Source organism: Culex pipiens, chromosome 2 (genome assembly GCF_016801865.2).
Source record: "Culex pipiens pallens isolate TS chromosome 2, TS_CPP_V2, whole genome shotgun sequence".
Lineage (NCBI taxonomy): Eukaryota > Metazoa > Arthropoda > Insecta > Diptera > Culicidae > Culex > Culex pipiens.
Window position 1 is genome coordinate 98,877,903 of NC_068938.1, and position 15,019 is coordinate 98,892,921.

At 37.2% G+C, this 15,019-nt stretch overlaps 1 protein-coding gene across 1 annotated transcript; it reads left to right on the top strand.

Moving 5' to 3' along the window:
* Nucleotides 1–825: 825 nt before the first annotated feature.
* LOC120416884 (probable serine/threonine-protein kinase kinX) lies at nucleotides 826–14,799 on the top strand. The gene is made up of 5 exons (XM_039578777.2): nucleotides 826–972; nucleotides 12,679–13,554; nucleotides 13,616–13,693; nucleotides 13,757–13,973; nucleotides 14,037–14,799. The coding sequence occupies exons 1-5, from the start codon at nucleotides 964–966 to the stop codon at nucleotides 14,345–14,347; spliced, it is 1,491 nt and encodes a 496-aa protein (XP_039434711.1). The 5' UTR covers nucleotides 826–963; the 3' UTR covers nucleotides 14,348–14,799.
* The last annotated feature ends 220 nt before the right edge of the window (nucleotides 14,800–15,019 follow it).

Genomic DNA, 15,019 nt, shown 5'->3' on the forward strand with positions numbered 1-15,019 from the left:
TTGTATTTCCACGAATGCCCTGGACACTATTTGCCGTGGTTATAGCGCCTTAACTCGCTCAATTTAAAAAAAAAAAGTGTTTTTAAGTAAAAAAAAATCTTTTCAAAAACAAAATGACAACGGATAAATCTATTAGATAAAAAAAATTAATAGAAAAATGGCAACGCAGTGCACGCGATGAATAAAAAGATAGATATAAAAAAAATAAAACTACATTATAACAAATACAGAACAGTAAACGAAAGTTGTGTCGAATTTTAGATAACTCCGATTCCGACTCCGACCCAAGCTCTAGTTCCAAATAAAAATAACTAGCTCTCATTTTTAGCTTTGCACTTTTCAAAGTTTCTGCTGTTATGACAATTTACATAATTGAAAACGGGCATTTGCATGACAACGAACCTCATTGATTCACCCCAGCTGGTTGAATTTATCAGAAAATTCACGATTTCGTTGACCATTCGCATTCCAAAATGACACCTCACATACGTTTACGTGAAAAATCACCCACGAAAAATCGCATTAAAAATCTGAGCCGTTTTCATCGTCATCAATGAAAACAGAAACAACAACAAACCGCTTGCAGCCGAAAATAGACAGGTGCAAAAGGGTGAGAGCGCGCGCGAGAGCGTGGTGGGTCAACACCTGCCAGCCCACGAAAGAAAGAAAAAGAAAGAAAAGGGGGTCTCGCATGGCGTATCGCATCGTCTTCCCCCAACCACCACCCACCCTCTTAAGCCGGTCTCGGGGTGGGCCCCACCACGTGTTGTATATATAGCACCGGTGGGACCATTAGCCAAACAGTACCGTCTCTGGTCTCGCTATCTCTGTACACCTCGCGCAGACAGGTGTTTGTGCACAAATCGAACAGTGGTTTTTTTTTCTTCTTTGGATTTTGTTTTTCTTTTTTCGGTGAAAAAGGATTCGTTTCCCTTGAACCGGAGAAGAGCAGCAACGTGCAGAATGCGAATGGTACGTGAACAAGGATGTGATTGTGTGTGAAAACTGTGTGAATAAAAGGATAAAAAGAGGGGCAAGGACAATTCGTGGAACGACGATTTTGGGGGAAAAGTGTTTGTGCGACAATTAGGGCACGTGTCTGTGATGAACTCTTTGCTCGGTACTCTTGGAGAAAACGAGGATTGTGTGCTAAATCGAAAGGACTATCAAAAAGAGATGAAATATCATCGGTGCAGCAGTGATTGACATCGTTAAAATTTTAACGTTGGATGCGAAGAAGATTTGGAACTGCGAGTGCTTTAGAAAAATCAACCGTTTGAGGTGAAAAATATCTAAACAGAGCAGCGATTCCTGAAATAAGAAGTGACAAAACTTCAAAACTTTTTTATCGTAAAATGGTGGTTACAAGCAAAGGTTTCAAAATACATTTATGTTTTAATTGTCTGCTCTACAATTTATTTTGTAAAATATTGTTACACTCTAAAAAAAGCCCTGCAAAGTTACAAAAAACACAAAATTTCGAAATGAAATTTTTTGTTCTAAATGATTTAAAAACGACAGTAAATTTCTAATCAAATGAAAAAATAATGACAGAGCTTTTTAAACCATTCGGTATTTCTTTTTTTCAATGGAAAATACAGTCTTTTGGAATTCTGAGTACGCCATCACACCATTTCAGGTTGCCAATTATTGAAAACACGTCTTTTTTCGAGTGTTCAAATATGGAAGAAATCATACCGCCTCCCCGTAACTAGATATTGAAAAATTGACCTCGGATACGGGGACAAAATTTACCCCTTAGGATAAAGTTTCACGCAAATCGTAGAGAGGTCTGCGCAATAGCTGTGTGAGTTGGCGGAGAATTATCCCTATGAAATGTGAGATATTGCCAGTTTTCAACCTATCCTTGAATTGGGTATCAAACTCAATTAGATATGTTTGCATGAAATTGTACATTTATCATATTTTATTTTTTAAAGACTCTACATAAAGACTTTTCTTATAATGCTTTAATATCAAGCTTTGCTAGAAAATCAGTTTTTATTCAAAATAGAAAAACCCTTCAGACTTCAGACTTCAGACAAAGATTATTTTATGCATTTTTTAAGAAGCTTTGTGTTTACTTTTTCTTTGACAACAAGAGAGTCCACATTAATGTTGAGCTAAATGGGTAAACCCATTGGTACCTGAAATTGCAGAGCATTTAATATAAAATGAGAATCTCACTTTACTGCCACCGCTGACCTAAGCGTTAGAAAATTTGGTTCTTTATACATTTTTCCAATTCATCCCATGCAAACTTCACCCTAGAGTATCAATGGGTAAATGTATCTTGAGAACGGATTATCTGAGCGATTTTTGGCGTCTTCAGCAAAGTTGTAGGTATTGCTTATGCCTTTTCCGAAAAATAAAGTTACAAAATTTACCCATTTTCAAATTCAACTTTTCACACAGTTAGATTGCGCAAATAACAATTTTTGAAAAATCTTATTTTTGGATATGTTTTAGATGACAACAATGCCATCTTTTGAACTAAAGGACAAGTGAGTCAAAATTCATATGACAGTGTTGCCAATTTTTGGAAAAACCTGAATTTTTGAAAAACATGGAAAGAATTGAAAAAAAAGTATTTTGATTGTATTTTCAGACGTGAAATTAAATTTGCAATCGAATGTTTTCAATATGAGTAACAATATCTAAAACTTTTATCAATTTAAATCTACAACTTTTTTTCCATAGCCTAGTTTTTTGGTGATAAAATTGAAGAAAGGACCAATGGTTGCTTAGCTACAGCCTCCAAAAAAAAAATCACACAAGAAAAGAGGGTTTCTCAACATCACCAAAGTAGCGTTGATTTTTTAGTGTTGATAACTTAGCAAAAGTATTGTGTAATTTTCTAGCTTTCGAATAAAAATAATTTCAAAATTTTCAAATTAACCTTAACATTTGCTTTGGTCGAAAATAAATGTTAAATAAATGAAAATCCTTCGCAGATCCTCAAAATTTGAATTGAATCCTGAGATATTCAACATAACATATATGAGAGAAGTTTTGATAACAAGCACTATTGGTATTTTTACCAATAGTGGACACCCTAGTAGAGCCGACGAGCATTTTTCACATGTTTTCAATATGTTAAGCATTATTTCATAACCATTTGTACAAAACCATGAAATCTGAAATCTCTTAAACATGTCTGACAATTTTTCCACCAATTAGGCCGTTACAAATATTTTTTAAAGTTTATGTCCCTCAGCTCTAACCAAAGCCTGGGGGGGGGGGGGGGGGGCAAAAGATAAATAAATTACAAGCCTAGTTTTCAACATTTCTCGAGATTTTTTTTTTAAAAGGGCCTATAAACATACGGAAGACAATAGTTTATAGGTCCTTTTCAAAAAAACAACTCTAGATTTGGATGAAAAAAGTGTTTTAAAAAATGCATTTTACACGCGCCCAGTTGCTTTTCAAGCATTAGTTTTCAAAATATCGAGATATAGACGGAATTTTTTTTTCGCGAAAAAAAAAACTTTTCGTTGAACTGTACATTGGTATTTCATGAAAATTTAAAATGTTTTCAAAGGAGTTCAAACATGCTAAATATAATTGACCGATTCTTCGGCTCCTTTTCAAAAAAAAATCCCGGTTTTTTCAGCGTTTTGGCTGTAGTAGCAAAATAAAAGAAGAAACCCCCCAATGTTATTACATATTTGGAAAGCTAATTGATTTTTCTACAAAGAAATATCATGCAGAATGAACCATATAGTACCTGTGCTTCCCCTGAAATAAAAATGTAGCGTGACGGGACAACATCGTAAAACTGGACTTTTAAAAGGCACACTACCAAAATCGCTACAGTTTTGCCAGTTTGATTTTTAAAAACTTTTGCTCTTCTACACATTATCACAAATTTAAAAACGAATCTTTTGCTCCTTGAACTGAACGAATTGGTTGAAATTTGAGTTTTTGCCAGCCATTTCTTTTCGTGACGGGACAACGAAAGGAGCAGATTTATGAAAAACTCCTCTCCCATTCAATGGCTTGCAGACCATATTTGGTCAATATTTTTGGCTTTTGAGGTAAGAAAACGCATTTAAAGCACATTGCAATTATTGGATCATAATAAAAATGAAATCTTTCATATTAAAAATCACATTGAAAATTGAAAAAAGTGACATTTTGGTGTAGCTTCGCTAAGAATCGGTCAATTATAAACGCAGGAAAATGCATTTGAACTGGTTTTCAGTTAATTAAACTTTAATTTTCATTAATATTTCCAGAGTTTTTTTTTGAAAAGGTACTATAAGCTATTGTCTTTCATATGTTTATAGGACCTGTCAAAAAAAACTCTAGATTTTAAAGTTTTCGAAAAAAAATAATTTTGTCACCTGATTATTCAGGCCGACTTTGAAGGGGGGGAGGGGGAATGCGGATGACATAAACTTTGAGAAATATTTGCAACGGCCTTATCTGCATTTATGCAGAAATATAAAACGAAGTTGACTTTATAGCTGTCGGCCACCATTGCTAGTACCAACCACTAGAATCTTCCTTTTTATCTACAAGGACTTCGCCGCCCTGGGCTCCTAAGTGTATAAAAGTATGGCATGGAGCGACGGCGCCGAATACGCGGGATTCGAACCGGCGACCTCTGGATTGTGAATCCAGTGCACGGTCCGATTGATCCACACGGGCGGAACAGAAATATTGCCATTTGAAAATCCTTTTTTGTAAATGTTTTCAAAACTGACAAAACTGTTCCCTAATTTGAAAAAAAAATGTTGGCTATTTTGGAAACATTAAAATGTTGCCGAATTCAACAACACAGAGTAACCGGATTTGCTCACAGGATTTCTATCCACACAGCAAAAAATCCGATGGTAAAATCCCATTCAAAAGCATGCACATCACCTTTGTCAAAATAAACACTTAATATTACACACTGCATGTACAATTTTTGCAAACACAAAAAAAGTTGCAACCGACGGGATTCAAACCCAGCACCAACAGTAAGGACTGGCGCCTTAGCCCACTCGGCTATCAGACGGAAAAACGCATATATGAGCTCGACATTTCGGTCAAGTAGGTTTCCCATACAGATGGGCTACATATTTCAGGGTGTAAAATCACATTAAATTGCATAAAATAATGCAATATTTATTTTACACCAGGCCTTTTACACGCAGCTGCATTACTACTTTTTTAGCTGTGCATGCACTATAGCAAAACTGTTATTTTCATATCAAATTTACCCGGTATTCGGTGTTTTGATGCATGGTGTGTGTCTAATGATAAATGTAATGAAGTTGTATAAGAAATATGGCTTAAAACAACATTAAAACCTAACAGACTAGTGCTAATTTTTTTCCAAAAATGATCGAACAAAACGTGTCAAAAATGACATTTAACATATAAATGAATTAAAAAAAAAAATGTTTTGATGAAAATTCCTCCATAGCAAATAATTATAAGTTTACCAAAACAAAACAATAAATTTGTTATAGTTGCTGATAAAATCACGCATTTTAATATTTAAAAAAAATGTTACTGACTTATAATTATAAAATATCATTTCAAACATCAATAATGCTGTTTCAGTTAAGTACAATTAACTATAATATTGATTCATCGTTTATTCTAACGGTTTCAGCAACTTTGGTATTTTTAACAAAAAAAAAACTGTTATTTTTATGTTCATAATTGAAAAAATATGGAATGAGGTTGATCAAAAGAAGTATTTATTGTATGTTTAAGAAAAACTATTACTCAAATACAATTCTTCATTTTTGTACTGCTCACCATTGAAAAAACGGCTAATATCCACTTTTGGCAAAAACGAGTTATTAGCACCAGGTGGTAGAGGATGTGTCCCGCCCGTGTGGATCAATCGGACCGCGCACTGGACTCACAATCCAGAGGTCGCCGGTTCGAATCCCGCGGCGGGCGCTCTAAAATTCTTTGTGTAAATATGGGTATTCGGCGCCGTCGCTCCGTGCCATACTTTCATACACTTAGGAGCCCAGGGCGGCGAAGTCCTTGTAGATAAAAAGGAAGACACTAGTGGTTGGTACTAGCAATGGTGGCCAACAGCTATAAAGTCAACTTCGTTTTCGTTTCGGTAGAGGATGTTCTAACGCATCTTCTGGAACTTGAATTTCACTAAAATATTGTTTAGATTTGGCTGCCGATGTGAAAAACAAAACGGCTAATGTACCACACTTATGGGAAATTGCCTTGACGGAGATTTGGTGACAAACACTAAAACGCGTTTTTCTCGGAATACTTGATTTGGCATAATAGCCGAATTTTCAATTATGGGCAGTGTAGGTTTAATTGATAGGGGTCCACTTTTGGAAGAGTTAAGATTTTCGTTTTCCTGAATTGGACCCCTTAATTTCCTGGTGTTATTTCAGTAAAGTTCCATAAATTTACATTACTTCGACTTACTGGAGGGAAATAATCAGTAAAAAATTATTGGATAGTTAATTCAATCATAAAAAGGAAATGCTGTTTTGTTGGGTCCACTAATGGATAACATACCCTATCATTTCAAAGTGTGAGTACAACGAAAAAATAAGTCAAAATAGTTGTGTGACAAAACATGTTTGTACAAATTAAATTTACAATTGTAAAATTAAGTGAAAAATAATCAAATTATGCAACATAATATGCGGAATGATGTGACCAATATTCGCTTCTCACCCCTTTTCTGAATTTACTTTCATTATACTTTTGCCTGCCAATTAAGAAAAAGAAAACATGTTCGGCAATTCAACATCTGAACTGGTACAAACAATTCAATTTGGGTTTTTCAAGGCAGCATTGCGCCACTGGGGGTGCATCTAGTAGCAGTTTTAATTGAATCTTGTGTAAACGCACTTAATCGGAGAATTGACTAGAAAGAATTTAAATGTAAATCCCCTCCTTCTTGGCACGAGCCTGAAAATAAAGGAAAGCAATTTTAAATGCGTTTGAATTTGATAAGTTTTTTAAACTTCATCATCCTTATCACACTTAAGTTGAAAGTCGTTTAAAAATATCAAAGCGATTTTCTTAGATCATCATAAATAATTGATATAATTGAGCTTAAAACCCACTCATCAAACCACCACCCAAACAGCAACCAACCATCACTCACCACGTTTATCTAACATCTGCTGCACCGTTTCCATTTCACCTCGCGTATAATAATTAGCCAATCTCCGTAACCCCATCGCAACCCATCGAACCGTCTTCAGCTCGCGCGCGTTCGCTCAAAGAGGGCAAGAAGTGAAAAGCTCATTGCATAAATTCATTATCTCCGAATCAGTTCAGCGATTTTGTTGTTTAACATTTTACACACCGGCAGCAGCAAACATTTTTTTGAGTGCGTGGATTAATTGCCTTGTGCCATAAGACACAACTCTGCTGCAGAGGAAAAACAAAAAAAAGAGAGCTTTTAAAATCAGAGGAAAAGCTCTCTGCTTGTGGGAGGGATTATGCAGGCAGAGGTTGCCGGAGCATGCCAAGCTCCAAAGCTCAACTTACAAACTTTGTTGAGTGATGTTCACCCCCTCACCCCTCCTCGACCAAAAGTGGTTTGTTGGCGTTGCAATTGGTGTTATCAAATCGGGGCTGCTGTTTTGTGAACGAATCGCTAATGATAAGCAGGTGGGGTGAAGCGGGGGAGGGTGTGTTGTTGAGGAATTATGAATGGATCGAAAAACATCGTAATGAGAACGATGGTTGGCGTTGGTGCTGGTGCTGCCGGCTCTGTTAGTTGAGCTGAAAGATATTAATTGGATTGAAGATTTTATGCACGCAGCCGTTGTAAAGCAATGTAGCAAATGTTGTCCAAACATTGTCGGATGTTGTTGTTGATTTGGCTGCTCGCTGCCTCTGGGGGATGTTGATGTTTGCTGTAATGCTTAATTACTGACGGTTCAGTTGTGCGGATTACGCGTGTTGAATGATAACGATAACGCGGGCCAGGATTGCATTTGCAGAACGGCTGCTGCACTTTGTAATTATTTGCGTCCAGGGGGGTGTTAATTTCAGGGAAAACAAACCAGATTGATTGCAACTTATTATTCACACTGTGATGGCAGATAAATTGTTTGTCAGCTCACAGTATTAGTTGAGAGAAGATCTTCCTGTATCGTAAACCAGAATGAATTGGAAATGTTGTTTTAGCCATGTGAATGTTCAATATTTTGATTCAGTTTGCTGAATCCTCTATATCCACTTAAAAAATCCAATGTTGTGATTTGTTTATTTTACATATCCAGTAACATATTTTTTATTTTTTTTTTGTATTTTTATATGTCGTCGTTGTCGTGTTATCTTGTCGCACGTCGTCTGACCTTCACAGATCCCCAACATTTGATTTCACACTTTTCATATGAGAGAAGTTACAATCTGATCGTGATATCTTGACTCACCCTGAAGTGCGTCAACTGGCCAAAGGGATTTCAAGTCAGAACGCGTTTGACACACGTACATGCCCGACTACCGTAAACATATTTAATTATAGCTCGGGACTCCGGCAACCAAATTCAACCAAACTTCAGGACAATGTACAGAATGGTCAGCCAAACAAAACGTGTTTGTTATTGTTTACATTGCGTGTTGTAGTTTTTGTTTATTCATGGTCAAACATTGTAATGAGTTTTCTCGGAACGTCAAAAAGTGACGTGTGACTAGGTAACACGGCAACGTCGATGTGATAATCTTGTTTTATTTTTATTTTTTCAAAGTAGAATTTTGCCCTGTTTTACAACCTGCAGCCATAATAATATTCCTGTTAGTTGTTTTTCATAGTTTTCCAATTACTTTTTTTTAATTTCAACATGTTTTAAACAATTTAATAAGTTTTAACATTACAGGCGTCTTAGCCAACTATTTGCCAAAAATTTGGTATTTATAATATTGATGATTTAAGCCATCTTGAACAGCCTTTTTACATGCATTGTTTGAAGCAAATCATGGAAATTTTACCAAACCAATCGATATTGTCATCTAATAGGAATAAATCAATATTAGTTTGACTCACGGCTTATTATTTATTTATTTTTTAAAGAATGTTCTGATTTCCAATGTTTCTACAGAACAAAAGGTTGATAAAATGAATAATAAAATAACTTTTTTTTTTCAAATTGGCAGACCAAAAGTGATCTGAACTAAATATTCTCCCTCCAATATAATCAATTTTGAAGTTTCAAACGATACTCCGCCTTAAAAAATCAGGAGCAAATTTTTTTTCAAAAAATGAAAAAAATGCAGTGAAAGTAATGCAATCTGAAAGTGACTGAAAAACATTTTTTAACAGTGTTTTTTAAAGTTAACTACATTCCATCATATTTCGAAAATAAAAAAAATCAATTGAACTTATAGGAAACTTAATTTAAAGATTTCGTAGCTTTACTCTAGTCGTTTATAATTCAAATTTCAAGGTCAATTTTATGAATTTATGAAAAAATACAATGTCAACAACTTTAACGTCTTAAACCGACCTGTTGTTTCAAAATTCAAAAATTGTAAAAAGCTTTAAAAGTCTTTATTGGATTATAAACACACACAAACGTATTGAACAACGTGATCTTTAAAGTTTGCAATGGATGAAAAAAATGTAAATTTGTATTTTTATTTATTTTTATTCTTGCAATAATTTTTGCCTCCTTATTTTTTTTGGGAAATTCAAAAGGAAAATCTCGAAAAAAAATTGCAAAGGACATTGGCACCAAAAAAAAAACGAAAAAACTTGTTTTAAAATCTACCAATCTGGAACTACTTCAATGGGTAATTCTCCGCCAACTCACACAGCAGTTGCCCCGACCCCTCTTCGATTTGCGTGAAACTTTGTACTAAGCGGTAACTTTTGTCCCTGACCACGAATCCGAGGTCCGTTTTTTGATATCTCGTGACGGAGGGGCGGTACGACCCCTTTTTTTTGAGCATGCAAACATGCAAAAAAAAATAGGCGTTTTTGAATAATTTGCAGCCTGAAACTGTGATGAGATAGAAATTTGATGTCAAAGGGACTTTTATGTAAAATTAGACACCCGATTTGATGGCGTACTCAGAATTCCGAAAAAAACGTATTTTTAATCGAAAAAAAAACAATAAAAAAGTTTGAAAAAATCTGCCATTTTCCGTTATTCAACAGTAAATTTTTTTGAAACATGTAATTTTATGGGAAATTTAATGTACTTTTCGAATCTGCATTGACCCAGAAGGGTCATTTTTTCATTTAGAACAAAATTTTTCATTTTAAAATTTCGTGTTTTTTCTAACTTTGCAGGGTTATTTTTTAGAGTGTAACAATGTTCTACAAAGTTGTAGAGCAGACAATTACAAAAAAAATATATATAGACATAAGGGGTTTGCTTATAAACATCACGAGTTATCGAAATTTTACGAAAAAAAAGTTTTGAAAATGTTGGTCATCATCAATCATGGCCGTTCATGGTCACCCGCGACAGACACGGACGACGAAACAAAGAGAAACGCAAAAAGTAACTTTTTCAAAACTTTTTTTCGTAAAATTTTGATAACTCGTGATGTTTATAAGCAAACCCCTTATGTCTATACATTAAAATTTTTGTAATCGTCTGCTCTACAAATTTGTAGAACATTATTACACTCTAAAAAATAACCATGCAAAGTAAGAAAAAACACGAAATTTTAAAGTGAAAAATTTTGCTCTAAATGATAAAAAAGACCCAATGTAGATTCGAAAAAACATTAAATTTCCCATTAAATGACATGTTCCAAAAAAATTTACAGTCATGTAACGGAAAATGGGAGAGTTTTTAAAACTTTTTTAGTGTTTACTTCGATGAAAAATACGTTTTTTTCGGAATTCTAAGTACGCCATCAAATTGGGCGTCTAATTTTAAATAAGAGTCCCTTTGACACCAAATTTCTATCTCATCACCGTTTCAGGCTGCAAATTATTGAAAAACACCTCTTTTTTCGCATGTTCAAAAATGGAAGGGGTCGTACCGCCCCTCCGTCACGAGATATCAAAAAACGAACCTCGGATTCGTGATCAGGGACAAAAGTTACCCCTTAGGACAAAGTTTCACGCAAATCGAAGAGGGGTCGGGGCAACTTTTCCCGATTTCGTGTGAGTTGGTAGAGAATTACCCCAATGTAAAAAAGTCATGAATACATTAACAAAAACATTCTACCTGTGCATCTTAAAAATGAATTAACATGAATTTCTTTAATTCTGTCGAATTAAGTACAGTCCAGACTAGATTATCCGAAGACCTTGGAAAAATTTCATTTCGAATAATAAAATTTTCGGATAATCGAACCACGAAAAATAAATTTTTAGTTGTCTTATTTATATAGTCGAGCTTAAGTATGACCCAAAAACTACACTTTAATGATTTAGAATTTTTAAATCCAAGATGGCGGCCAATATGGCGATGAAAACAAGTTGAAAAAATGCATTCTTCGATTTAATAGGTAATCAAATACTCAAATTTGACTAAATTGGGGTCGCAGTAATCGAATTTGATAATTAAAGTTAGAAAATGAAAAATGATAAAAAAATTGTTGTGATTCGATTATCCGAAGCCTCATACAAACCATCAGATAATCAAACTTCAAATAATCGAAGCCTCGAGTCTGGAATGTACTTGATTTAAAATTGATATACCGAAAGAAATTCAACGCCGACAAGTAACATATTAGTGGCTGAATTGTTTTGTTTTCGTTAGATTGATCATTAAAACTTTTCGTTAACCTTCGACTTCGTTAGTATTATTTTGATTTATTTATTGAACTTCCAAAAACACTGTCTCTTTGTTGATTTTTTTTGTCAAGTGTATTTGTTTTCAAAATTCTATAAATTCAAACAAACATTCTCTCAATCAATTTCTTGTCTGTTCCTGATGCTCTCGATTTTTTTTTCAATATTCAAAACGTCAAGTCATACATTTAGCATGTTTAGGATCTGGTTCTTATTCCATCCATTTCGAGGTTTTTTTTTACTCTTTGAAATACTTATTTTGCAAAAATGTTGATGGAAAATAGCTGCCTAATTCCTACTGAGCTTTTCGTTCCTTGATTTCAGTTGAAAACGTCTTTGAGAAGCTGTAATTGAAAGGTAAAGTGTTTATGTGCCAACATTGGGTGCTCGATGAAATAACAAATTAACAAAATTCGTAACCAAATGTGCATGTTTTTCCATGTAACAATTCAGATTTTTAAACTATATTTGAAAAATTGAATGTTTCTGGTTAATTAAATAAAATTGTTGTTTAATTTAGTTAAAGTTGTACAGACCGTACTTGATTATCCAAAACCCCGATTATCCGCAGATTCAATCAAAAGTTTTGTATAGAGATTATTCTTGATTTTCCGAAGTGAAATTTCAACGAGGAATTCTGAGAATCGAGTTTGGACTGTACTAAAGATTATTTATTTAAATAATAACTCAAATCTTAGTACTGCGAATTATTGAAAGAGCATTTTCACCTAAAAGTGTTAATAATAGAACCATCGATCATTTGCCACAAATTAATGCCGTTCTTCTACAACAATTACATCATTTCCACTGCGGAAGAAGCACCTCGTAATTATCTCTCCAACAGCACCGTTATCGACTGCGGCCATAAATCCTGCCATAATGATTGCATTTTTATGACTCCCGCCACTATTTTTTTTTTTCTCGCTCCCAGCCATTAATTGCAACCAATTGCTTTTTTTTTCTCTCTCCCCCCATTGCAGTTTATTGTCCCCTGCTGCCTAGCCCTGCTGGTGGCCACCGTTGCCACTGCTGAGGGCGAAGGCAGCGCGGCGGAACAGAACGTCGCCGCCTCAAACCACCCCGCGTCCGAACAGAGAAGCGTAGAAGCTGAGCCCCAGCCGAAGGAGGTCGAGAAGCGCCACGTGTCGCACGCGGACTGGAGTGCCGTCCCGGTGCACGAAGAGTCCGACGAGGCCGCCAGCAACTACCAGCCGCACTACCCGTCGGCGCAGCACCTCCAGCAGCAATCCCAGCAGCCCCAGGTGCCGGCCTATCACTATCAGCCGCCGCAGCAGCAGCAACAACATCAGCAGCCGCAGTATCACTACCAGCAGCACCAGTACCATGCCCACCAACAGCAACAGCATCAGCAGCAACCTCAGATGTACCTGGTCCAGCAGCATCAACCCCAGTACCACCATCAACCTCAGCAGCAGCAGCAGCAACATCAACCTCAGTACCACCAGCAGCAACCTCAACAGCAGCAGCACCACCACCACCACGAGGAGCACATCAAGACGGTGACGATCGAGAAGAAGGTCCCGGTGCCGTACACCGTCGAGAAGCACGTGCCGTACACCGTGGAGAAGAAGGTCCCGTACGAGGTCAAGTACGACATCCCGAAGCCGTACATCGTCGAGAAGAAGGTCCCGTACACCGTGAAGGAGTACGTCAAGGTGAAGCACTACGTGCCGGAGCCCTACACCGTCTACAAGAAGGTCCCCTATGAGGTTAAGGTCCCCGTTGACAAGCCGTACAAGGTTGAAGTTGCCGTGCCAAAGCCATACATCGTCGAGAAGAAGGTCCCGTACGAAGTGAAGGTGCCCGTTCCAGTGCCGTACACTGTTGAGAAGAAGGTAAGTCATGGAAGGCCTTCTACAGCTAATGATAATTTAAACAAATCTTCTCTACCCACAGGTCCCATATGAAGTCAAGTACGAGGTGGCTGTGCCGAAGCCATACACTGTTTACAAGAAGGTCCCATTCGAGGTTAAGGCAAGTATCATTGGTCATTGATCTTTTAAGGTCAAAAACTAAAGGTCAAACTGTTAAATATAGGTCCCCGTCGACAAGCCCTACAAGGTCGAGGTCGCCAAGCCCTACCCCGTGGAGGTCAAGAAACCTTACCCAGTCGTGGTCGAGAAGAAGGTGCCGTACGAGGTGAAGGTCCCTGTCGATAAGCCGTACAACGTGGAGGTGCCCCGCCCGTACAAGGTCGAAGTCAAGGTCCCGGTGCCGTCGCCGTACACCGTCGAGAAAAAGGTCCCTTACACCGGTGAGATACGAGTCCAGCAATAGGTTACCTCATACTAAACACCCGTTTCCCCCCACCAAACAGTGGAAAAGGCCGTGCCGTACACGGTGAAGGTTCCAGTCGATCGTCCCTACCCGGTGTACAAGGAGGTCAAGTTCACCGTCACCAAGGAGGTGCCCGTCCCGGTCAAGGAGAAGGTGTACGTCCCGGTGCAGGTTGAGCACAAGGCTCAGCACCAGCAGCAGCAGCAGCAGCACCACGCTCACCACGAGCCCCAGTACCTGCAGACCGAGGTCCAGGAGCAGGCCGTTGAGCCGGAACAGCAGCACTACCAGCAGGAAGAGGGCCAGCAGCAACAACACCAGCAGTACCAGGAGCACTACGGCCAGCAATAGATAGAACCCAATTTAGGTTAAAAATCTCCAAAGAAGTACGCTTCCCCAAATGACCTGGACCTGGCCTTGCTGATGTTCAGCAACGGCGCTGTTTGTGATAACGGTGGATATTGATAGCAAAAACAAAAACATAGTATTAAAGTCCCGTTTTTGCCCAGAGACGATGACGGCGACACACGCTCACGAGGACTGAATACTCGAAAACGCTGAAGCTTTAAGGAAGATCCACTTCGCCACACTCAACCACAAGCACCACCAGGTCAAACAACACCTCCCTAACCCCCAACCCCCCACTCGTTGAAGTTAGTTACGAAAGATGTTCTTAAAGTTCAGCTTTTTCTAGTCGAATAAAAAAGTCAATTTTTGTTACGTTTGTAGAAAGAAAAAAGCTTTTGTGCGCGAGTTGTTTTTTTAGTATAATGTAATTTGATTGAAATACACTGATTTGTGAAAATGAATTGCCTTTTGGGACTTTTTTTTTCTTCGTAGTGGCGCTTTGAATCACCCTTGTTCGGTGCCAAATTACGTGTGTCCTCTGTCAATTGCAGGCCCGTAGGCAAGGAGTAGTCGGTCCATGGATATAGTGAATTTTGTCAAAATATCAAAAAAGTCACTCTTTCAAATTATATATAAAAAAAAAACAATTTCAAACAAACACTAGCATGACTTATT

Coding starts and splice junctions, on each gene's coding strand:
- LOC120416884 (XM_039578777.2), top strand. Junction 13,694..13,756: donor AGGTCCCATTCGAGGTTAAG/GCAAGTATCATT, acceptor TGTTAAATATAG/GTCCCCGTCGACAAGCCCTA. Junction 13,974..14,036: donor GAAAAAGGTCCCTTACACCG/GTGAGATACGAG, acceptor CCCACCAAACAG/TGGAAAAGGCCGTGCCGTAC.